General features: G+C 44.0%; 1 protein-coding gene across 3 annotated transcripts in view; it reads right to left on the bottom strand.

Annotated features, from left to right (window-relative positions):
• Positions 1 to 23,535, bottom strand: part of LOC309704961 (voltage-gated potassium channel KCNC1-like) — a gene marked incomplete at its 3' end in the record, with an annotated part of 73,205 nt that extends 49,670 nt beyond the window's left edge. For all 3 annotated transcript variants that reach the window (XM_082530500.1, XM_082530499.1, XM_082530501.1), the window contains exon 1: positions 22,893 to 23,535. In XM_082530500.1, coding sequence (XP_082386626.1) covers positions 22,893 to 23,435 — 543 coding nt within the window. In that variant the 5' untranslated portion in view covers positions 23,436 to 23,535. The remainder of the gene's footprint in view (positions 1 to 22,892) is intronic.
• Positions 23,536 to 26,038: the final 2,503 nt, after the last annotated feature.

The raw sequence follows: 26,038 nt of genomic DNA on the forward strand, positions 1-26,038 counted from the left end.
ACCCAACCACGTCCTCTTTGATATAATATCACTGTGAAATCCTGGGAAATTTCACGACTGTTTGCACAGGAGGCATCCTATCACTCAGGCTGGTGAGTGAGCTCCTTCGAGCGACCCAAATGGAAAAAGGAAATGATTTGGCTGGGCCACTTACACCAAAGTGTAATCGAGCCTGGTTACACCTACAGTATACTCAAGTCCTTTCACTGAAGGAAAACATGCTGCATCATGAAACGAATAATTGACCTGCTTAAGACCCACAGCTTTCCAACAATCTTGAAGGAGTTCCCAGAGATGCTGAGCACTTTTTGGTCCTTTTGCCTTCACTCTGCGGTCCATCTCATCCCAAACCATCTCCACTGGCTTTAGGTCAGGTGACTGTGGAGGCCAGGCTGTCTGGTCAGCACTCCATCACTCTCTTTGGTCAAATAGCCCTTGCACAGCCTGGAGGTGTGTTTGGGGTCATTGTTGAAAACTAAATGATGGGATGGCATGTCGCTGCATGTCCCCCACACCATCACACCTCCTCTTCCTCCATGCTTCACAATGGGAACCATCCATGGACCATATGTTCACCTTTTCTGCAACACACAAAGACACGGCGAGTGGAACCAAAGATCTCAAACGTGAACTCATCAGACCAAAGCACAGATTTCCTCTGGTCCAATGTCCATTCCTTGTGTTTCTTGGTCTAAACAAATCTCTTCTGCTTGTTGCTCTTCCTTAGTCGTGGCTTCTTAGCAGCTATTTGAGATAAAGGTCTGATTCACACAGTCTCCTCTGAACTGTTGACTTGTGATTTCTGAGGCTGGTGACTCGGATGAATGTATCCTCAGCAGCAGAGGGGACTCCTGGTCTTCCTTTCCTGGGGCGTCCTCATGTGAGACAGTTTCATCGTAGTGCTTGATGGTTTTTGTGACTGCACTTGGACACGTTTAGTTCAGACACATCAGAAGTTTTATCAATTTTCCAACTGACTGACCTTCAGTTCTTAAAGTAATGATGGGCTGTCGTTTCTCTTTACTTAGCTGATTGGTTCTTGCTATAATATGAATTCTAACAGTTGTCAAACAGGGCTGTCAGCTGTGTACCAGCCTGACTTCTGCACAGCTGATGCTCCCAACACCATTAAGAACGCAAGAAATTCCACCAATGAACCCTGACAGGCTCACCTGTGAGGTGAAACCATCTCAGGTGACTACATCATGAAGCTCACTTGTCATTCAGTCTAACTTGGCAGGCTGTCTTTGGGAAAGGACATTTTTGAGAGAGAAATTCTTGCAGCTACAGTGAAAGTGAACACTAATCCTGAAATTGTAACTCTGTGATGGCCAAATGAAACCAGTCATTGTGGTTAAACCTGGGACTGCATTTTACAGACTTTCCAAACTGATAGCCGATGATTGCCATAACTGCAGCAGTGATGCAGCAAGAGGGATGTCCTCCCCTACACTGCACAAAAGACACAAACAGTGTCCCCTGTAAGGTGACTTCAGTACAAATAGCCTGGCTGAAGATTTGCATACTGTTTGCTCCCCAGCAGGAGGAGAATACAGCAGTCTGTTGGCTGAGATCCCTCTGCATGCACACACACACATTTGAAGTTTTTCCGACGTGTGTGGCGAGGCCGTGTGGATATGTGTGCTCATGTATGCGACAAAACGAATAGAAGGACATCATAGTAGAGGGTTAGGTGAGAGGCAGGATGCATGTGCTTTGATATCAGTGCTGCAGTGTACTGCTTCTCAGCATACTACAGAAGGTAGAATGTCTGAGCACACCTCCCTCTCTCAAATCCCTTTCTTACTCTCTTGTCAGTTTTCCCATTCGTGCTCATTTATGTTTTTGTTTTCTGAAGCCCTCAATCTGTTTCCCTGCTGTTGACAAGTGATGACATGCAGGGAGTGACAAAAAGGAGTTTTAAATCTGGTAGGGGTCATTTTTTATGGCCACCGTTTAGGATTTTCTCAAGTTTAATTTTTATTCTTCAAACTTGATCCTGTAATTTGAGCACAAAGCTGAACGCAATGCTTTAAATAAGCGAATGTCTGTAATGCATTTATCTTTATACCTTTGACTCGACACAGGAACAACCAGCTAGCCTGGATCTCTGGTTCACTCTGCAGTTAAATTGTGATTTATGATGCGTTTCATCTGGACAGAAACTACAGGAACAATATCACATTTATATTTTAGAGAAATGTTTCATCTCTGTTCAAAACCTGAGATCTTGTTAATGAGTACTGGGCGGATCGATAAACCGTAGTCAACCAAGAAACGAGAAACGTAGCTTGTGTTTTTGTAAAAGATGACTGTTACTGCCAACCAATCATTAAGCAGGTTTGTACTAGACTAGTAAGTTTGTAGGTTTTTTCCCTTATTGTCCACGTCTGGGATCTGACTCCACTCGCACCTTGTAGTTCTTCTATTTCATGATTTCCTTCCAGCGATGCCCAAAAATGTAAATTCTGTCTGAAAGGGTAAACCTAAAAGTGAACTTAACTTTAATCCACACCAGGCTGCACTTCACCTGTTGGTGTTTTTAAAAGGTTAAGTTGGTCGTATTGAATTTGCAGTACATATTAAACACTGTTCCTCAGTGCACGGCGTCACACAGGTTCCTGAATGAAGGACCCTCTACTTTGTCTCCCTCCCTTCAGATTTCACCCTCTCGCCTTTCCTCCCCTGTCGGAGACAAACAGCACATCTTACAACAACTGCAGCCAACCAGCTGATCTTTGCGCAAACCTCTCAAATCACTCCTGATACTAATTGCTCTCCAGTCAGCAGCAGACGCATATGTAAGCAAAGCTACACTGCACTGACTCAGTGAGAAGGGGGCGATGATGCCGGGAACACCATCAATCAGATTCTTTTAGAGGGGAAACAAAGCAGACTTGACATATTTCCATTATAAAGCAATGGATTAAATCCCCTCAGAAGATAGATTCCCAAGAAAAGATCCATTCAGTTGGGATGTGCACAGGTGGTGTACACTCATGTAAAAACTACCACCAGAGTACAATAACCGACAAAGCGTTTCCTGGCATATTAATTGGTTGGTAACAAATCATCATTTGTCAGTTGTCTTTGACTGACTACGCAGTGTCATCTGCAAGATCACAGGTTTAAAATATACATTTGATTATGTTCCTGTAATTTCTGTCCTTGTCCAGACGAAACATAGAGAGCAGGATAGGTAGTTCAAATCTATTGCAGAGCCTAGAGCTGCATACTGTGCTATAATGACATGCTCCAATGATTATCCAAGGTACAGTGAAACAGGAAAGCAGTAGGAGGAAGGGTAGTTACAATGTCATGTGGCTCCGCCGCCCATCTGTACACTGGCTGCAGTACTAAAACAGCATAGAGTCATATCACAAACCAGCTAAATGTGTGATGGTTTCCACTCTGAACTGGTCAGTTACATAATCCAAAACGGGACTTGTCTGAGTAGATTTTACCAAGAAGATTCGTTAGTAATCAAACAATCTCAGTCGAGTTAAAAGTTAAGCCAAAAACAAAGTAAAAAACGATAAGATTGAAACGTCGGTATGCTTGTTCTCCTTCCTCTGTCCCCTGCTGCTCTGCTGAAGTGTTACTGCTACAAGCTGCAGACTGCTGCAGTGCCTCACTCAATGCAGAAGCAACTCCGATATACTAAGTAGAAATGACGGAGGTCTGCCAAATAGTGCCCCAGGCTGCCAAATCACAGAGCGGGACAAAATGACTGCAGGCAGAAAGTGCACACACATGAAGGATAGAACAGACCAGTGGTCTATATTCCTGTATGAATTATTCACCAACATAACATCTTGTCTTGTTTCTATTACGCAATGCCAAAAAAGTTATTCAGGTTTCATAACACTGGAAAGCTTTGATGAGGAGTTTCTCTATGCAGTTCGGACAAAGTGTCACCTTTGAGTGAATTTCAGCTGAAATGAGGTTAAATGGCACATCGTCACCTTTTATAGTTCATGTGACCATAAACACTTTTATATATCCAGCAAACACAAAGTATTATCAGTATTTGGAATTTTGAAGTCTAAATAAAAGCCCAGTGAGAAAAAAAGTAGTTGAGTTGCTGGGTCCTTTGTCACAGTGAAACCTGCAACCAGACTTCCTTTGAGGATAGACCCAGGCGGTCTAGAATCGCCCAGCGTTCCTCTAAGGAAAGAGATCCTTCAGCAGACAGATCTGACCTCTGTCTTGATGGAGCATTCACAGCCTGACATGTTACCTCAACATTCACCTCTCTGCATTTGTTCAGGAGTTGGCTGAGATAATACAAATGGGAGTAATAGAAGAGTCACTTGCATGTGGTGTAGCCCCATAGTTCTTGTGGTGAAGAAAGATGGATCTATGCGGCTCTGTGTTGACTACCGCAGAGTGAGTGAGTGGTCGCAGGGCCTACCCCATGCTCGTGGAACAGATTGCCACCGCTCGTTTTCACAACACTCATCAGTTTTGGACCAAGTGCTGCATCCACACACTACATACTGTATGCTGCCACCTACTTGGATGATGTCATCATCCATACTGACACCTGGACGAAGCATGTGCAGCAGGTTGCCGCGGTCTTACAATGTTTAAGGTCGGCAGGGCTCACGGTTAACCCGAAGGAGTTGATGGAGGGCGGTACAGTACCTGGAGTACCACTGGGGAGGTGGGCAGGTGTGCTCTCAGATGGACAAGACAGCAGCCATCGCATCCTGCCTGCGTAAAATCTTAGGATAAAGGATTCACCCTGGTTAAGTTGGGCAACGGGGGCATGTGGGGGTGGCTCAGCTGCAGAGGAAGGATGGGGCTGCAGGTTCAGGGGGCAGTGCCTGGGTTGAATGGTCGACAGCTTGTAACCATTATTTAATCATGCCACTCCTATTCAAGGAGCATGCTGGGACTCTGAGAATGTGGATAATCAGACAGTAGAAACAGCTGGATGTGTGCTGAAAAGCTGGAACTACAAAAAACACTAAGGTGTGTGTGTGTGTGTGTGTGTGTGTGTGTGTGTGTGTGTGTGTGTGTGTGTGTGTGTGTGTGTGTGTGTGTGGGTGGGATGGAGACAGAGAAAGCAGAAATAACAGCATGATCCGTAGAGTTGTCGGGTCTCTTGTTCACAGTGGTGTACCACAGAACTTTCACCCATATCAGCAGCTCTTAAGATCTCATTCGCAGCCCTAACAAGCACAGTGTCAGTGCTGCGATGGGGTCTAAAACATGACTACAATTTTCCAAAGTTTTGACTTGAAGAAAGACATTGATTGGGATCATGGATTTAAGTGTGATTTTGGTCTTCTATTCATTGTAACCAAAAAGTTCATAGATTCTAGAAAGAATGGTGGACTCTTAAAATACATGCATTTATGTCTCTGGGTGTGTCCAGAGCTATGGGCCTGAGATATAAGTTATAGCTCCACTGACTGATTTAGGAACAGCACCTTAGGGACAACCAAAATGAGATCATCATAATGGAATATAGTACTATGGGGGGGGGGGGGAGAAGACACTACTGAGTCAAATATAAATACAGATATAATTCTTTTACACTATGATTACGGAACACATCTCAATGTTGTGTTCACTTTATTGTCATTGCATTATGTGCATGACTGCAACAGTGTGCACTGCCATTACTGAAGCGCTTCATATAACTGATGTCTGACATAGGACTTCTTCACATTTCCATATAGTCTCTGTTACACACACACACACACACACACACACACACACACACACACACACACACACACACACACACACACACACACACACACACACACACATTCACTCAGGTGAGGCAGGTAAGCAGGAGTCAATGCACTATTTTTGCTTAGTTTTCCTATTTATCCTGATTTCTGCAATGGTCAACAGTGCCATGATGAAATAGCCTTGGGCTCCTAGGGGGTGGGGGGTGGGGGTTCCACTTACCTCTTTCACCTTTTATGTAATTATACACTACTATTACATTGAATCATTAGTAATTATCAAACTAGATTCATTCTTGTTTAAAAGGAGATTTTTCTTCCCACTGTTGCTTGGTTCGTCTGATTGTTGGGGTAAGGCTCAACAATACAGGACAAAACCCTTACAATCAGAGCAAACTCTTGGGGATGGTGGGGAGGAAAAGACCCTTTTTAACAGGCAGAACCAGGATAAGGGAGTAGCAGCTATGTGTCAACTTGCTTGGGAATGCAGCAAGTCAGTCCCCCAGTCCATCAGTGTAAGCCTACAGGAGCAAATGTAAGTGAATCACAATTAACTGTAGCTGAGCTGTAACTTTAGCTTAACCTAACCTTAAACGTTAATGTTGGAGATTTGGTCTGTCTTTTTTGTTTGCCTTTATTAAGATGTGACTGGCTATTGTCAGATTACGTTATGACTGTAAACAACTTAAAATGTTCATGTGTCACCTATTCATTAAGTCATTTACAGACTCTTCTGCCCATATACAAAACTTTCTGTACATTGAAAATGTTCATACATCTCAACTTTGTTTCGTAGACTGACTGAAAACAAGATCAGGACACATTTCCTTAAAATAACAGAAAATTTGAGATAGTTTTGGGCAGAAAAAGCATTCACTTGGGCTTTCCAGGACTCCTACCGAGGCAGTTTTAGATTTTTCAGAGCAGTTTATTCTCAGTCACCAAAAAGCAGCTGACAGATAAACAGAAAACTGTGTTCTGTGGTTTTCAGGGAAACTACGAGTCGGGAGCTGCTTTTAAGGACATGCTGGATTTCTTTGAAAAGCAGATTGCCACAGGACATTAAAGACACACCTATAAATCGAGCAGATATTTGAAAATATCTTAAAAGTTTTGGACGAAATGCATTCGGGGATATTGCATTTCGTCATTTCGAGCTGATTGGAGACCAAAACAGCCAATCAGATTTTTTTGCATCCAAGTCTGTGATTGGCTGGTTTTGTGGCACAAATATAACGGTGTAGAGAAAGAGTTGAGCGCGCACGGACAGAAATGTTGAGAGCACGAGCAACACATAGCGAGCGAGAGGGGCTGCTGTTGTGTGTGTGTGTGTGTGTGTGTGTGTGTGTGTGTGTGTGTGTGGATAACAGCAAACACTGAAATACATGTTTTGCACGCAGGAGTGAATTTTGTTCACTCAAATTTAGCTTTTCTTCGCTCAAAATAAATTTCTCCTCAAAATGCAACACTTGCACCTGCAAACTTTTTTTTACCTGCGCTCACATTTTTTTTTATGTGCACTCAGAATAGTGGCACAAAAATAACGCCATAGTTACCGTGTCCTTGTATTGTGCTGCTGTCATTTGTTTCTATATATAGGCGTGTGTGTGTGTGCATGTGTGGGGGTGTGGCCCTGCCATCTGGATCATCACACACACCTGGAGCTGATCTAACATCGTCGGGGAGCTACACAGCAGTGTGGCTGAGAGCTCCACAACAAGGGATCGTTATGCGTGACTACCTGTTAGTTTTTCAGCAAGCCAGTAAGTGTTAGTCTGCCGCGATTGTGGAGTTTTCTGAAGGCTGCTTTTGTATGTGTTTCCAAGGAGGAACGAGGAAGCAGCGGGTGGATGGTACGCAGGGAGTGGAGACACGGAACAGGAGTCAGGAACACACAGGGATTTATTGGTTGTCTATATTTTCTGCACTGTAAATAAAACGCACTGTCATCATTACCAGAGTCCTGCATTTGGGTCCTCCTTTCCCTCATCCCCACGGGCTGCCAGAGAGCAACACTGGCTGATGATGAAATCCAGTCAGCTGGCATGGTGACACTGCCAGTATTAACCTGCAGGGCTGGACTGGGACAGAAAATTGGGCATTTTGACTACAGACCGGCCCCCCAGGTATTAAAGCCATAAAGACTTTGAATGAAAACAAATGCTGTTGTGACAGGGCCCATATGGAAAAGAAATAGTAAAAACTTATATGACTTAACTCATGAAAGTGGCCACTTTCTCATTACTTTCATATATTGTTTTAGTAAGTATCCAAAACATACAAGATTCATTATATAATCTTTCAAGGGATCTTATATCTGTTTTTACTCTTGTATGCTTTTCATACAAGTTTCACACAAGACAGATACAAACTTTATAAGGTTTATATATATCTTTTCCATATGTACACTGTCTTGTTGGTATATGTATAATTTCTATACATTTTACGTCAGATAAAAACTTTGTTATACCTGGGAACACCAAGGCGTTCCCAGGCCACCTGGGAGATATAATCCCTCCAACATGTCCATGGTCTGCCCTGGGGCCTCCTCCCATTAAGTACATGCCCAGACAACCTCACCCAGGAGACGCCCAGGAGGGATCCTTGTCAGATGCCAGAACCTCCTCAACTGGCTTCTTTTGATGTGGAGAAGCAAAGGCTTTATTCTGAGCCCCTCCCGGATGGCCGAACTCCTCACCTAATCTCTAAGGGAGAAGCCACCCACCCTTCAGAGGAAGCTCATTTCTGCCACTTGTATCCGCGATGTCATTCTTTTGCTCACTACTCACACCTCGTGATCTTAGGTTGGGGTAGGGATGTAGATCGACCGGTAAATTGAGAGCTTTGCTTTTAGACTCAGCTCTCTCTTCACAAAGACGAGCCGGTACATTATCCGCATCAATGTACCAATCTGTCTGTCGATCTCCCTTCTCCTATCACTCAAGATAAGATAAACTCTTCCACTTGGGGCAGGAACTTGTCCCTGACCCAGGGTGGGCACTCCATCCTTTTCCGACTGAGAACCATGGCCTCAGATTTGCAGGTGCTGATTCTCATTCCCACCGCTTCACACTCGGCTGTGAAGTGTTCTAGTGTGGGCTGGAGGCCATCACAGAATGAAGCCAATGGAACCACATCATATGCAAAAAGCAGAGATGAGATTCTGAGGCCACCGAAGTGAAAGATTTTTGCCACTTGTCTACACCTAGAAATTATGTCCATAAAAATTACGAACAGAATCGTTGACAAAGGGCAGCCTTGGCAGTGTCCATAACCCACTGGAAATGAGTCCGACATGCTGCTGGCTATGTGGACCAAGCTCTTGCAATGCTTGTTTAGGGATCGAATAGCCTGTAGCAATTGGCCAGACACCCCATACTCCCAAAACACCTCCCAAAGGACACTCCAAGGGACATGGTCAGATACCTTCTCAAAGTCCACAAAGCACATCTAGACTGGTTGGGCAAACTCCCATGCATCCTCAAGTATCCTCGAGAGGATAAAGAGCTGGTCCAGTGTTCCACGACCAGGACAAAAAACACATTGGTCCTCCGAGGTTCAACTAACAGATGGGCTGTCCTTTTCAGCACCCTGGCAGAGACTTTCACAGGGAGACTGAAGAGTGAAACACACCCTCTCGTTCCCCCTTGTTAAAGATGGGAACCACCACTCCGGTCTGCTAATCCAGTACCTCCCCGGATCTCCACGCAACATTGTAGAGGCGTGTCAACCAAGACAGCCCTACAACATCAAGAGCCTTCAGGAACTCAGGGCGAATGTTGAAGCACCTTTGACAGCAATTACAACTTTTTGCACATTCTTCTTTGCAGAACCTCTCAAGCTCAAGGTTGAATGAGGAGCTATGGTGGAAAGCCATTTTCAGATCTCTCCAGAGATGTTCAATATGGTTCAAGTCTGGGCTCTACTGAAGAACATTCACAAAGTGGTTTCAAATAAATTTCTTTCTTATTTTTGGCTGTGTGCTTAGGATTGTTGTCTAGTTGGAAGACAAACTTTACCCCCAGTCTGAAGTCCAGATCACTCCGGAGATGGTTATTGCCAGATCCAGAGTGCTCTGGACAGAGTGCTCCAGCAATGTACAGAGATATCCAGGATACTCTGTACATTGCTGCATTCATCTGACTAGTCTCCTAGTTCCTACTGCTTAAACACATCACCACATCATTATTCTGCTACCACCATGCTTCACTTAAGTTATGGTATTGGCCGGGTGATGGGGAGTGCCTGTTTCCACCAGCCATGATGCTTGGGATTCAGGCCAAAGAGTTCAATCTTTGAGTTCATTTGGTGACCAGAGAATTTTGTCCCTAATCTGAGAGTTCTTCAGGCATCTTTTGCAAACATCAGCTTATTGAGGAGTGGTGTCCATCTTGCTACTTTAGGTTCTCCTCGAAAAGGTTCTCCTGCCTTCATAGGCGACCGTGAGTCATGGGGTTGAGAAGCGCATCTGTAACCGGAAGGTCGCCGGTTCGATCCCCGGTCTCTCTGTCCTGGTCGTTGTGTCCTTGGGCAAGACACTTTACCCTACCGCCTACTGGTGTTGGCCAGAGGGGCCGATGGCGCGATATGGCAGCCTCACTTCTGTCAGTCTGCCCCAGGGCAGCTGTGGCTACAACTGTAGCTTGCCTCCACCAGTGTGTGAATGCAAGAGTGAATGAATAGTGGAATTGTAAAGCGCTTTGGGTGCCTTGAAAAGCGCTATATAAATCCAATCCATCATTATTATAGAACAACACTGGAGCTCTGTCAGAGTGACTGTCAGGTTCTTGGTCACAAGCGGTTGCTCATATTGGCCTGGCAGCCAGCTTTAGGTCCTGGTGGTTTCAAACTTCTTCCACTTACAGATGATGGAGGACATTGTGCTCATTGGGACTTTCAAAACTGTAGAAATTATTCTGTACCCTTCCTCAGAGCTGTGCTTTGATACAATCCTGTCTTGGAGGTCTACAGACAATTCCTTGAACTTTATGTCTTGGTTTGTGCTCTGACATAGAGAGTAAGCTATAGAACCTTATATATTGGACAGGTATGTCCAATCAACTGCATTTATCACAGGTAAACTCAAAACATGATATAGAAACATCGAACAGATCAGTGGAAACCTTTTGAGTGTTATGGCAAAGGCTGTGAATACATTTGTAAATGCTATATTTTTTATTTTTCTAGTTTTAATAAATTTGCAATAATTTTGTTACGTCCCCAAGAATAAGGGCAAGGGGTTGAGGGGAGTAACATTCACTAGTTCCTCAAAGAAAACACCAAGCTTAGTTAACACGAGCAGAATACACCACAAAAGCTAACAACCCAAGACTGGTCCAGTCACTGATTGAGCAGCTGTTCACTAGCTCATCTACCGCTGGGTGGCTGATTGTCGGATTGAGTCAGCTGACCACTGGCTCCTCTGAAGAGATGGGTGACAGTGTACAGTATCACAGAAAGGGGCAGTAGCAGGTGACAGCGTCAAGCTGGGAAGAGGTCAAGCTAATGGTGCTGATGTTGGCAAGTCCATTATTCTACAGAGCATTGAACACATGACAAATATAAGTGTCTATGAACTGTGTCTGTACCTTACTATGTACATGTATGCAGATTATAGGGTGCTGTTATTGGTAATAGGACTGTAAGAACATAGCTTGTGTACACACAAGAGCAACATTTGTTTTGAATTACATATAAAGCAGCAAACAGTAAACAAGACAGAATTAGATGTTCAAAAACTACAGAAATATAATCATAAGATAAGATAAGATAAGATAAGATAACCTTTATTAGTCCCACACGTGGGAAATTTGTTTTGTCACAGCAGGAAGTGGACAGTGCAAAAGTTATGACGCAAAAATTAGAATACAATAAGAATAAATACAGTACACAACTGTACAGAATAGAATAAAATAATATACTATATACAGTAGAATAAAATAGAATAAAAATATACAATAAGATAAAAATAGAATACAAATACAAATACTATATACAACTGAGTAAAAATACAACGATGCCAGAAAAGAGTATTGCACTTAGTGTTATTGCACATGTGTGGATGTGTGTGTTTGTTCAGTTAAAGTCTTTGTTGTGGAGTCTGACAGCAGTGGGGAGGAAAGACCTGCGAAATCTCTCCGTCCCACACCGTGGGTGCCGCAGTCTCCCACTGAAGGAGCTGCTCAGTGCTGTCACAGTCTGCTGCATGGGGTGGGAGACGTTGTCCATCAGGGATGACAGCTTAGCCGCCGTTCTCCTGTCACTCACCACCTCCACTGGGTCCAGAGGGCATCCTAGAACAGAGCTGGCCCTTCGGATCACCCTGTTCAGTCTCTTCCTGTCCCCAGCAGAGATGCTGCCGCCCCAGCAGACCACACCATAAAAGATAGCAGAAGCCACAACAGAGTCATAGAAGGTCTTCAGGAGTGGGCCCTCCACCCCAAACGACCTGAGTCTCCGCAGCAGGTACAACCTGCTCTGCCCTTTCCTGTAGAGGGCGTCTGAGTTATGAGTCCAGTCCAGTCTGTTGTTCAGATGAACACCAAGGTACCTGTAGCTGTCCACAGCCTCAATGTCCATACCCTGGATGTTCAGTGGTTGCAGTGGAGAATGCTTGTGCCTGCGGAAGTCTACCACCAGCTCCTTGGTTTTACTGGCGTTGATCTGGAGGTAGTTCAGCTGGCACCAGTCCACAAAGTCTTGAGTCAGTCCTCTGTACTCCTTGTCGTCCCCATCAGTGATGAGGCCGACTATTGCAGAGTCATCAGAGAACTTCTGCAGGAAGCACTGGGTGGAATTGTGGGAGAAGTCTGCAGTGTAGATGGTGAAGAGGAACGGAGCCAGAACCGTTCCCTGTGGGGCCCCCGTACTGCAGACGACCCTGTCCGACACACAGCCCTGAGTCCTCACATACTGTGGTCGGTCGGTGAGGTACATGTCTTTGTCCTCCAACAGAAAAATTATATTGATGGTTTGATAATGCTTCAACAATATAAAGCCCTGCCGGAAAACTGTATTCCCCACTATGTGTTTGCATATACTTACTCACACAGTTTGCACAAAAAGCCTTTTTTGTTGTCTTCAGACAGAGATGGAGAATACAGTCTGAGAACCTTTGGGTTTTTCTGAAGTTCCATCTTCTCTCAAGAATGTAAACACAACCATTTAAACAGTGAGGAAAGGATGACTGTCATGGTGATGGTTGAGTTGAGGAAAGACACAATGAAGAAGATATGGTTTAAGATATTTATCTCTCCCATGTACATTTAAACATTTCAAGTCACAGAGTACTCGTATGTCACGTATGCTCACGTGTCACAGTGACGAGCGTACCTTAGGAATTCTGTATCATTACTGAAAATCACAACCATATGTTAAGCTTACAAGTGTACCTCAAAGCTGGCAGTTGTGCTTGTCTCGTGTGTGTGCTGTGTTCTGTGTGCATGTGTGAGGCTGTGTGTGTATACAGGTAGATTTGTGTGTGTTAGTTTGTCTGTCTCGGACTGAAGGTGAAAGGAACTCATCCACAGTAGATGTTAGATACTGCAGTTCACACACACACACACACACACACACACACACACACACACACACACACCATGCACAACACGTCACAACAGATCATTCTGCAGGAATCTGCTGCATGTATGGATGTACTGTATTAAATGAGCCTATGGGCTCACCGTTCCCATGCTCAGTTAGCTATTTTTGCATGTGTGTGTCTGTGTGTTTGTTCGTTGGCTGTTTTATTAACTCCCTACGAGGCAAGATCACAGCGGAGATCCCTCTGTGGTTAAATGTTTTGTTTCTTGACGTGACATGAAATATAGTTTGGTCCCCCTCCCTCTCTCTCTCTCTCTCCCTCACAGATAGGTGGCACAGACAAAAAAAAAGTCTCTTTCACAGCATTATCCTGAAAAGCACCGAGGGGGGAGAGGGACCCTGCAGGATATATTGCCTTTACCACAGCAAACCTCCAGGGAGACATGTAGAAAGAGAGACATGGGTGGTTTATAAAAAGATGAAAGACACTGCAATGACAGAAAAGGGAAAAATGAGAACTGGAAAAATGCTGAAGCATGTGCTTGTGATTAAATATCATCACCTGGTTGTCACTGTTTTTCTGCAGATGTACTGAGACCCTGTAGGCATTAACTGTTGTACTCCACATGGAGCTCACCTGTGAATAAAACTGGCTCAGTTATTGTTACTAGGAGAATCGACTGGGCCAGTTTCCATCCACTGACCACCCATCTCACAGATCATGTTCATTTGAAGAAGTCAACATTTTTAACACTGAGAATGATGTAAACTAATGATGATCAGTATTCTTTTTTCTTCTTATATGTAAGCCAATTTAAATGGTAGAACTTCTACTTTATCCTTCTTCGTTCATCAAAGCATTACACCTTTTCAGTACTTTTTCACTTCAGGTGATATTTTTACTGTTCTACGTTGGCATTTCAAGTATTTGGTTTTAGTAAACTTTTCTGTTTATTTATGCTTATTTATAAACTAACTTAGAAAAGTGTCATGTCATATGTCAAACATTCATGAAAGTATTTTGGCTACCATACTTTTTTTACCAAATGATTTCAAATGGGACTTCCAGTATGGCGGCGAGCTGAGCGGACATGCGTTAACCTGCTCTGCTACCCTGTTGGCAAAATCCTGCTAATATATTGTACTTGAGTAGGTGAATCACCGCTATTTCAACAAATAAACTTAGGGTTATGCCGGTGTCACAGAAGAAAGTCAGTCAAGGGCGGAACAAAACTCTCCAAGCTTAATTGTCAGACTTTACGAAGTCGAGGCCTAGCAAGGATTCATCAGCTAGCAGTGAGGCCATGGACTCCGGCGAGGCTAACGCTAGCGGGACTCCAAAGGTTAATGCGCCGGACAGAAGCAAGGATATGGCGGCAGGAGAGTCCTGCCCCACATTGGCCATCATCCTGACCGCTATCAACAACATGAAAACAGAGTTTTCCTCCAGGTTTGACGGCATAGGTCCGCTATTGAGAGTGCGAGGAAAGACATTACTGACTGTGTAGAGCGCGTCACAGAAGCAGAAACTAGGATTTTGACAATTGAGGATAACGTTGCCTCCCTCCAGACAAAAGTACTAGTCCTAGAAAATAAAAATAAAGATTTGGAGGACAAACTGCTGGACCTGGAGACAAGATCAAGGCGCTCCAATTTGAGGATGGTCAACCTACCGGAGGGAGCGGAGGGCGAGGACGCCTGTGCCTTTCTGGAGAGTTGGCTGCCGGATGCACTGGAGTTGATGCTGGGGCGTACATAACTAACGCTGGAGCTGGGCCGAGAACCCACAACAATCCTGCACCCCGTACGCTGATAATGAAATTTCTCAGCTTCAAAGATAAAGAATTGTTGATGAGAGCAGCTAAGACTAAAACAGAAGTACGATACAAGAACAAGACGGTGAGGTTTTACCAGGACGTGGCGGCAGGTGTCCACAAGAAACAGAAGGAGTTCGACGAGGCGAGGCGCCAACTCCGCACAATGGGGCTCCGCTATGGCATCATTCCCCCGGCCCGGCTGATAGGGACATATAAGGAACGGTCCCTCATCTTTAACAACCATGTTGAGGCGGAGGGCTTCATCAAACGGATCAAGTCAAAAGAGGGATCGGACTGATGGTTAGGATACGGTCTAAGTTTACAAAGCAGAAGGTAACATCTGACCTGAGAAGAAGAGGAGCAGGATCGAGCCGAGCCGGCTCGGGCAGATCAAACTATAACGTTAAATGTATGCTTGTGTCTAATAGCGCATATTACAATGCATTTTCTATCAGGGGCTCAGTGCAGGATTAACCCTCTTAAGATACCCATATCTGTCTTCTAATTTAAAATAAATAAATAAATCAAATAAAAAAAGATTAATAGGCCGAACGTATTTCTGCAACAAATGTAAATTGGTCAACTTCAAGTAAGTGGGGCTCAATCAAACCAGCAGACCACTTCTGATTAGTTTTGCTTAGAAATCTGATTTGAAATGTGAAATTGGATTTCACTTATGGCAAAGAGGGGTGTTTATGAATAGATAAGAATGTAATATCTAACCTTGGTGGCACAGGAGGGTATGGTTAATGTTATAGTTAACAGTTGGATAGTTCGGTTCTACTAGTTCAGCTATACGGTGTCATCCTTGGGTGGGACTGTTAATTGCTACCTGAAAGCTTTAAACATCTGGGGAAGGCCTGGATATGAGTGACGGTGAGGGTATTCGGGCAGTTTCTGATGTTACTAATAGTATTTATGTTAGCTTTCCGTCTTTTTCTTTTTGTTATTTTTTTGACATATATTTTCACTTGTTTGGGGAATATAACTGCACAATCTACAAGAAATGTCTAGTGAGATAAAAATCTAAATCACATCATGGAACTGCAGAGGGTTACAAAATCTGAAGAAAGTTAAACAAGTCATGAACAAAATAAAATTTTTGCAGTCTAACATTGTGTTTCTTCAGGAAACACATCTGATGCATAACGAGGACTTGAAAATTAAGAGGAGGTGGAGAGGCAAGGTCTTGTCTGCATCGTTTAACTCTCAAGCGAGAGGGGTCACCATTTTGGTGCACGAATCCATACCACTCCAGGTAAAGTCACCAAAGACAAATTTGGACGTTACCTTGTCATTCAAGGGAACTTACTAAATGAATAAATTATCTTGGCGAACATCTATGCACCTAATACAGACGACCCTATCTTTTTTCAAAACTTATTCCTCATGTTGTCCTCTTTTCCTGGTAAATGTGTGGTGGCAGGTGATTTTAACTGTGTACTAGATCCGGTGAAAGATAGGAGCTCGGGAACCGAAGAGTCTCACACCCGTAGTAGAGTAACTATACGGCACTTTATGAAGAAATTAAACTTAATAGATATCTGGAGGGAAGAAAAGAATTCAAGAATTGACTTCTTTTTGATATCTGCAGAGTTGAGACATAAAATCAAGGAATGCTCCTTTGAGGCGATCCTAATCTCAGATCATGCTCCCAACTCATTGGTATATCAGGACGCAAAGCTTGTGAAAGATGCTAGAATTAGGCGTTGCAAACAAAAATGGTCGGCGGACCCTGGTTTGGTCTCGCTTCTGGATGAACAAATTAGCCTCTATTTTGAAATGAATAAAACAGAAACTTCTGCAACCATAAGATGGAAGGTTTTAAGGCTTTTATTGAGGGCCAAATAATTAGCATCACTAGCTCTAAAGCAAGATTGACTTTCCAAAAGGCAAAAGAGTTAGAGACAAAAATAAAGGAATTAGAAAATGAATACTATCAAACAAGGTCCCCTGAAATACACCAAAATGTACAGGGAGTGCAGAGTTATTAGGCAAATGAGTATTTTGTCCACATCATCCTCTTCATGCATGTTGTCTTACTCCAAGCTGTATAGGCTCGAAAGCCTACTACCAATTAAGCATATTAGGTGATGTGCATCTCTGTAATGAGAAGGGGTGTGGTCTAATGACATCAACACCCTATATCAGGTGTGCATAATTATTAGGCAACGTCCTTTCCTTTGGCAAAATGGGTCAAAAGAAGGACTTGACAGGCTCAGAAAAGTCAAAAATAGTGAGATATCTTGCAGAGGGATGCAGCAGTCTCAAAATTGCAAAGCTTCTGAAGCGTGATCATCGAACAATCAAGCGTTTCATTCAAAATAGTCAAGAGGGTCGCAAGAAGCGTGTGGAGAAACCAAGGCGCAAAATAACTGCCCATGAACTGAGAAAAGTCAAGCGTGCAGCTGCCAAGATGCCACTTGCCACCAGTTTGGCCATATTTCAGAGCTGCAACATCACTGGAGTGCCCAAAAGCACAAGGTGTGCAATACTCAGAGACATGGCCAAGGTAAGAAAGGCTGAAAGACGACCACCACTGAACAAGACACACAAGCTGAAACGTCAAGACTGGGCCAAGAAATATCTCAAGACTGGTTTTTCTAAGGTTTTATGGACTGATGAAATGAGAGTGAGTCTTGATGGGCCAGATGGATGGGCCCGTGGCTGGATTGGTAAAGGCAGAGAGCTCCAGTCCCACTCAGACGCCAGCAAGGTGGAGGTGGAGTACTGGTTTGGGCTGGTATCATCAAAGATGAGCTTGTGGGGCCTTTTCGGGTTGAGGATGGAGTCAAGCTCAACTCCCAGTCCTACTGCCAGTTTCTGGAAGACACCTTCTTCAAGCAGTGGTACAGGAAGAAGTCTGCATCCTTCAAGAAAAACATGATTTTCATGCAGGACAATGCTCCATCACACGCGTCCAAGTACTCCACAGCGTGGCTGCAAGAAAGGGTATAAAAGAAGAAAAACTAATGACATGGCCTCCTTGTTCACCTGATCTGAACCCCATTGAGAACCTGTGGTCCATCATCAAATGTGAGATTTACAAGGAGGGAAAACAGTACACCTCTCTGAACAGTGTCTGGGAGGCTGTGGTTGCTGCTGCACGCAATGTTGATGGTGAACAGATCAAAACACTGACAGAATCCATGGATGGCAGGCTTTTGAGTGTCCTTGCAAAGAAAGGTGGCTATATTGGTCGCTGATTTGTTTTTGTTTTGTTTTTGAATGTCAGAAATGTATATTTGTGAATGTGGAGATGTTATATTGGTGTCACTGGTAAAAATAAATAATTGAAATGGGTATATATTTGTTTTTTGTTAAGTTGCCTAATAATTATGCACAGTAATAGTCACCTGCACACACAGATATCCCCCTAAAATAGCTAAAACTAAAAACAAACTAAAAACTACTTCCAAAAACATTCAGCTTTTTTTCTAAAGAATTTTTATTCATCTTCAGTCATGAAAAGATGAAAAAAAAATACTGATTGAGGTCATCAGAATTCATGCATGACAGGGTTAAATGACACGTCATACATCTGTAGTAACATTAAATGACCAGTGGGTGGCAGAGTATGGAGGGACACATCAGAGTGTCAAGTTTGTTCACTTTTAAATAGGAGGTTAATAAAATCTATTACTAATTACTTTTTATTGAAGATCTTCAGTGTTAACTGTAAATGGAACGACATCATAAAGAGACTATTTTTTCCTTTCCGCTGACATAACAATAACATGGAAGAACAAAACGAGCAGCTGTGGCTCAGGAGATTGTCGGAAGGTTGGTGGTTTGATCCCCGGCTCCTGCGGTCTGGATCTATCCATGAAACAGAATACTGAACCACTGAAGCATTTATCCGAGTGTGAATGTTAGACAAAAGCACTTAGGGACAGAAAAAAGTGCTTGTGTGATGTGTGTGAATAAGCTGAATGAGCCTCATAATAGAAAGTGCTTTGGGGCTTAAATACAGTAGGAAAGAGCTATAAGTACTAGGACCAAAATGACACACTGCTACAATGAACTCTGTGTGTAGCAGCCTAGCAAGTGTGTGAAAGTGAAGCTCGTGTGTGCATTTGCTTGTCTTGTTGAGAGATTGGGGGAAGAAAAAAGTAAAGAATGAAAGAAATAGGGGGGGGGGGATTGCAGTGGCTCCATTCTCTTTTGCTTCTTTTTATTCTGCTGCTGAATTCACCCTCAACCAAAAACACCTCACATTCTGTAATTCCCTCCCCCTGTTTGTGCCTCTCTCTCTCTCTCCTACTCTGCAGCAGACTACAGCACAGTCAGCTACTATGGGGACTGCAGTCTTACGCTATAGCACAAGCAGAGAGCTGGGGGTGGGGGGTTGAACGAGGTGGGGGAGTGAGAGCATATTGGGTGGAGGGTTGGTGAGAAGGGACTGAATAGCAATAATAAGCAATATAGCACTCATCTCTGATTATGTAGCACAGTAATAAACCACAGTGAGCTGTCGGTGCGATGACACGAGAGAACGAGATCGGAGATGGACCATGTAGATTGTGAAGCAGAAGACAGACAGAAATGGGCAAACCTGGCACCTTTGCAAATATAATACACATACTTAAGGACAGACGCCACAGGACAACAACTCATGCCGTCCTGCTTTTCTTTGTCAAATATCTTTGTGAAAAAACATTTAAACCTTCATCCTGAAACAAGCTAATCGGCTAACAGAAGCTGGACTTTAGCTTACCTGAGTGTTGCTGCTGCGCTGACCATCTACCTTTCAACCCAACCTTTTTGTCCCAGTGCTGGCACCAAAACTATTGACTGCAACACTTTCAAAGTCACTTCCACTGTCACACTGATGCTGTCCTAACCCCCTCAACCATGACATCAGCTTGTCTTTTTTTGTACTATCACCCCTCATTATTCAGTCACTCGTTTGCTGCCATTTACATTGCAGACCTGTCCATTTTTATGGTACTTCATGCTTCCACAGGTCCTCATTCCTGTGATATCTACATATGGACGCAACACTATGGTTAAGAAAAGATCTTGGTTCGTATGAGGTTTTTGTCTGCACAAACTGGGGTCCCCTGTATAGACACGAGGACCATCTACAGCCAGACTGCCTGCTTTTCTGCATAAAGGGCATTCTGTGTCCTGCACTTACACTGAAAGTTGCAGCATCATTCTATTTGACTGTATTTTGTGAGGACACTGGGTTGGAACAAGCCTCTCTGAACTGCAACACTTGCATAAACTGAGTGAGATCCTCTTTGACCGATACAGCAGACATGCTGATAGAAATGTTCACCTATATCACTGTTGACGTCTGATTGCTGTTTCACATGTGGATGAAGTGCTGGGCCACAGCTTGGTTACAGTTTGATTAAATTAATCCAGCAGCCTTGTCTTCAGCTTGAGAAAATAACGTCTGAAAATTATTTATTTACTGTAGTAATCTAACAAGTTTACTTGAGTTTTTCACAAAAACAACACCTGTGGTTTTTACAAATTAAATCTCACCCACTTTGGTTTGTGCACTGGTGCATTGCAGCATTTGTCAGAAGCTGATTTGCCTTAATTCTACTAAAAGTTCAGAGTATCAATCATCACAACGCAGCTCTCCTCGAAATGACTGTTGTTGCATTGACACTATAAAAACCAAGAGAATTCCATCAGATAGCTTTGCTGACATCTTATAGTTTTCTCTAATCAGCAGAACTTTCAGTAAACTTAAAGTGGGTAAAAAAGCAGCATATTTAAAATACCATACTCTAGATAGTAAAGCCCACTTTATGGTAAATAGCCTGGTTCTTATTCAGCATCCTTCTAGTCACCACTCTGTACAAAACGCATCATTTACCCAAACACTGTCTACATGTAAGTGCTTTCTGCCTCTGATAAATACACCACAGAGCAGACTGGGCTTCAGTATCTTGCCCAAGAATACTTTGGCATGCCGACTGGAGCAGCCAGGGATCACACGCTTAACCTTCCAATTAACATGTGACCTAATCTAGTCCTGAGCTAGTACAGTTTCTCCTCTGTGTTGAAAAGCAGACTGCAGACCAGCTGCACATAAACATCTTCAAACTGCTTTGGTGCCAGCGAAAAGGTTTAACATAGTCTCACCTTCCACAAAATATTCTCATGCAACCAAGAAGCTCGTTACATATCAAAGCCAGTTCTTGTCACCATGATGTTGTGATGCTGTACTGTCAAACAAATCACTTTTTTCAATCACTGGATCTAAGAACTGCCCCAGATTCAACAGGAGGCAGTTTAGATGGAATTTAATTCAAGAATAGTGAAAACTGAAAATGAAGGTGAGCTCCTGTTCTCTCGTGGAGCCCCGTGGACTCTGTGTCCACACAAACACCAGCTGCAAGTTCAGGTTAGAAGGCCATTTGTTGTTAGTGGGCTCTTTGCGCTCCTCTTTCCTCTCTTCTCCTTCCACTTACTCCCAGCCGCAACTTGGAACAGGAACTGCCCAAAAAGACTCATTGGCTGTCCTCTGCCACCCCCCGAGGCCATCGCCACATCCTGCTGCTTCAGGGCCCAGGGCCATCCCAGGTGACCCATTGCACTCCCCCTACCACCTGTTTGACCAGCAGGTCAGCAGCTCAGGCCAATCGGGTCCCACACCACCAAGCTCACTAACAGCCTCTTCCCCTGGACCATTCAGACTGTTAACAAGCACTATCCCCCCACAGCCCACCCCTGCCCACCCACCTCACCTGAGCCATGGTCTCAGAAACCTTCATCACTCAGGCTACTCACACATGGACTCTATTTAGACCAAGTCCTTTCTCCGGACTTCTTCAAGCACTTTACAGCTATGTTGTTCTAAATGTGTGCCTTTCTCGTCTTTTTGTGTATGTCCCTCTTCATTGTAAATACTTCTCATGTTTGTTATTTATTCCTGCTGTCTGCTGTGTACATTTTATTCTGGCACCGCTGGTTTTGTTGTACATGTACAATGACCAAAAAGGGCTATTCTATTCTATTCTATTCTATTCTATTCTATTCTATTTTTGCATTCTGATATTTATCTTTCTATTAAAAGACAGCTCGGTTCTTGCTTGATTGTAAGGGCATACTTTCCTATTTTCTAGGGCCTTTGACTTCTGATTGTGATAAAACTCCTACATATACACAGCATGCTGAGATTACTGTTGTAGGTCATTGGTGTTATATAGTATAAATAAGCTACAAAGCTGATCTTCTGACTCATTATAGTCAGGACAGAACAGTTGAATCATTTTGAAGTGAGTTCCTGGGAGGCAACAACATTTAGAAACAGACAAAGCAGTTGTGAACAACATTGGAGCAAGAGCAGTACCTAACTAAAGTCTATGTAAACTACATGTACACATGTACTGAGACAAACCTCTAGGATGAAGTGTGAGGATGCACAGCTGACGTTCCTTTATTACATTTTGATCACTTTACTCATAGAGGTGACCTCTAGACTGTTGAATAATTTTCACAAAGTATGGATTGACAAGAAATAGATATGGAAAAAACATGTCTGGTGTACGATAGACATTCAGGATGGATGCACACTTGTGAAACATTTGTGAGATGGATGGGCTGATGCGCACTGAAAAAAATGCCATCAGCAGGAGCCACAATCCTCCTGCAAAATGATTCATGAGAAAGATCAAACGTACACCACTGTGGCTTTTTTTTAACCCGCAGAGAACTGAACGTCCTTTCATCCTCCAACAGTATCCGGAGAACATTTACGCGCAACAATGCGCAGTGGCCAAAACAGTGCCAAACGCATGAGTTGCAGAGCGCGCACGATAAAAAAAAAAGGGAACACAGATTGAACGTTACACTTGCCACTCACCCGGGCATATTTGGAGGAGTAGGGATCCTCAAACAGTGCCCACATCCAGGGCTGCCACACCTCCCACCGTGTCGCCCTGCGGCCGTCCTCCTGCATGCACAGACGTTTCAGGTCGCCATCCGCTCCGCCGGTGAGTGCAGGGTCGTCCTCGGGTGGATCCGGTTCGGGGGTCTCAAAGCTGTCCAGGGCTTCTTCTGCATCACGGTGCTGTCGGTAATTCATCCAGCAGCACGCCTCCACGTCCGTCTCATCGATGCCCCAGAAGGCAAGCTCTTCCTCGAAGAGCGGCCCGCAGACATCGTTGGGGCAGTGGAGCTTGCCGGTACGGTAGTAGTTGAGGATGAAGGCGAAGGTGGCCGGGTGGCGGTCAAAGAAGAACTCGTCGGACTTGGGATCGTAGTCGAAGTTGCTGTAGGCGTCGGGCTCTGTCAGCCAAGACAAACGCGTCCCCGGCAACGTCTTTAGGGTGCTCCGGTAGGTCTCGTGTCGAATTCCACCGCAGTTGATGACGATCTTCTCGCTATCTGACGCCGAGCAAGTCATGGTGCTGGAGCATCCTTCGGTCGGTACGTCCGACTGCTGCTGCTGCGGCTACTGCCTTTCCCCATCCACCGTCGGTCCCCGATCTGTATGCTTGTGTTATACTGTACCGCCAACAAGGAGACACAAGTGAGAGAAGGAAAGGAAGGAGGAGTCAGCCTCTCTGCCTCTCTAAGAGAGAGAGGGGGGATCTGCAGGCGCGTGTATATGTACGAAAGAGAGAATGTGTGGGATGCGGATTTTATGAATCAATAGGTTTCCCCGCTGATTGACTGCCTGCCCGCGCGATTGATTTACTGAGTTCGTGTGATTCAAATCCTTTGACGATGTTGAATTCGCGACCTCCACATGAATACCTGAACATGAATACATTTGCTCTTATTCTCATCCCGTGGGTCTCTGCAGCCCGTACTTGTGCAGAGAAATCAGATGTGTTGAACTAAGCAGTAGAGAGCGAGAGCATGCACGTGATCATTTGCTTCTTTTTTTTTCCTTCTGGAAATGCTGAAATACTGATGCGCATCTAGACATTAGCATCTCTATGCCTGCTGAAACAAACCTTATTCAGGAATTTCATTTATTTAGTAGGTTTCGCTTTCCTGGTGTCCAACTTTCTACCACATCCTTAAAACTGGCTGCAGGAGAATGCACTCAGTAACATTAGTGGCACTGAATTATTGTTGCATGGCTCTTGTTTTCTCTCTAATTTACAGTTCTGACTTTGAGAGGAGGGGGTAAACCTCACTCTGGCTGACGGATCACAAACCATATATTTAAAAAAAAAAAAACTTGTGTGTTTCTCTTGTTTTGGGGTTTTCCTTATTTGGAATTCTCAGCCAGGAAAATCTGAGCATCAGCCTCTTCCATACCTGAAATTCTGTTGCATTTCTATGCATCCATTTACAGTAAAAGTATGTATTCATGTACAGTAAATGAAAACATGTGTTGGAATATAACCCAGTTAGGATCGATGCCATTCTTTCCCACTTTGAAATAATTATTCTCAGTGGATTTAATTCAGTATTGTCCCTGCCAAGTCACACATGAAGAGTGGAACAAGATGATATGAATTCAGGCTGCTTTTGTCTCCTTTGTTTGTGAAGTAACCTAATTAAATTTGTACCAGCCACTTGTTCATGTCAGTTTAATCACCCACGTGGGTTTCAGCAAAGGTTTGTAATGTTTAGAACTTTGCACATTCTGAATATTCACATGTTAGCAGTTTCTTTCTTTGGTGTGATGCATGAATATCCATAGACTGCATATAAAACGGAGCCTTCTGTTCCTCGTTTCAGGTTTCAGTATTGGGGTAGATCACCAATCCATCACAGAGCTTACACACAGACAATCATTCACTCTCACATTTACAGCTATGGGCAATTTGGAATCGCTGGTTGCCCTAACCCCACTGCACGTCTTTGGACTGTGGGAGGAAGCCGGATTACCTGGAGAGAACATGCAAGCGCCACACAGAAAGGCCCAAGCAGGGTGAGGCAACAGTGCTAACCACTGCACCACCATGCTCACCATTCCAATGGACATAACTTCCAACTGTGAAAAGTAAAGCCAATGCTAACGTGCCCTAACACTGAGTTCTTTCTGCCAGCAGGAGGTGACTATTCTGGTGTCAAAGACGTGTGGTTGAGTAGAAATCCGTTTGTTCCCTTGATCTATAATAATAATGGATTGGATGTATATAGCGCTTTTCAAGGCACCCAAAGCGCTTTACAATGCCACTATTCATTCACACACTGGTGGAGGCAAGCTACGGTTGTAGCCACAGCTGCCCTGGGGCAGACTGACAGAAGCCAGGCTGCCATATCGCGCCATTGGCCCCTCTGGCCAACACCAGTAGGCAAGTAAGGTAAAGTGTCTTGCCCAAGGACACAACGACCAGGACAGAGAGCCCAGGGATCGAACCGGCGACCTTCCGGTTACAGATACGCTTCCCAACCCCCTGAGCCACGGTCGCCCTTAGTAAACACTTTGCTGAGGATTTTGTGGGGGTAAAATGGGTATTCCTCTTCACATAAAAACTTTACTAATAACTTGTAACTGACCATATCCAGTTAAGTCATAATTCACATTTTGGGAATAAAATTAAATATTTCTGAAGGAAGGCAACAGTTGTTTATTTCAGTATATATTTTGGCCTTTTTTCATGTCGTCTGGCTTTGAGAAATGCACGTTTTCTACACGGGCAGTGGTGCAGCGATTAGCACTGTTGCCTCACAGCAAGCAGGTCCAGAGTTTTATTCCACCACCCGGCTGGGTCCTTTCTGTGTGGAGTTTGCATGTTCTCCTCGTGTTTGCGTGGGTTTCCTCGGTTCTCTGGCTTCCTCCCACAGTCCACAGAAATGCAGTTAGTGGAATTAGGTTAACTGGTCATTCTAAATTGCCCATAGGGGTAATTCTGAGTGTGAATGGTTGTTTGTCTCTATGTGTTAGCCCTGTGACAGACTGGCGACCTGTTGGGAAAGGCTCCAGCGACCCTGAAATGGTGTTTTCTACATACTGCGATGGGCGTGTCCCTCTTAAAATCTAAGCCTGTGCATGTCTGAATATATTGATGGCAGATTTGGAAAATCTTTACAGTAATTCTATAA

This window comes from Aulonocara stuartgranti (assembly GCF_965226115.1).
Source record: "Aulonocara stuartgranti genome assembly, chromosome: 4".
Taxonomy (NCBI): domain Eukaryota; kingdom Metazoa; phylum Chordata; class Actinopteri; order Cichliformes; family Cichlidae; genus Aulonocara; species Aulonocara stuartgranti.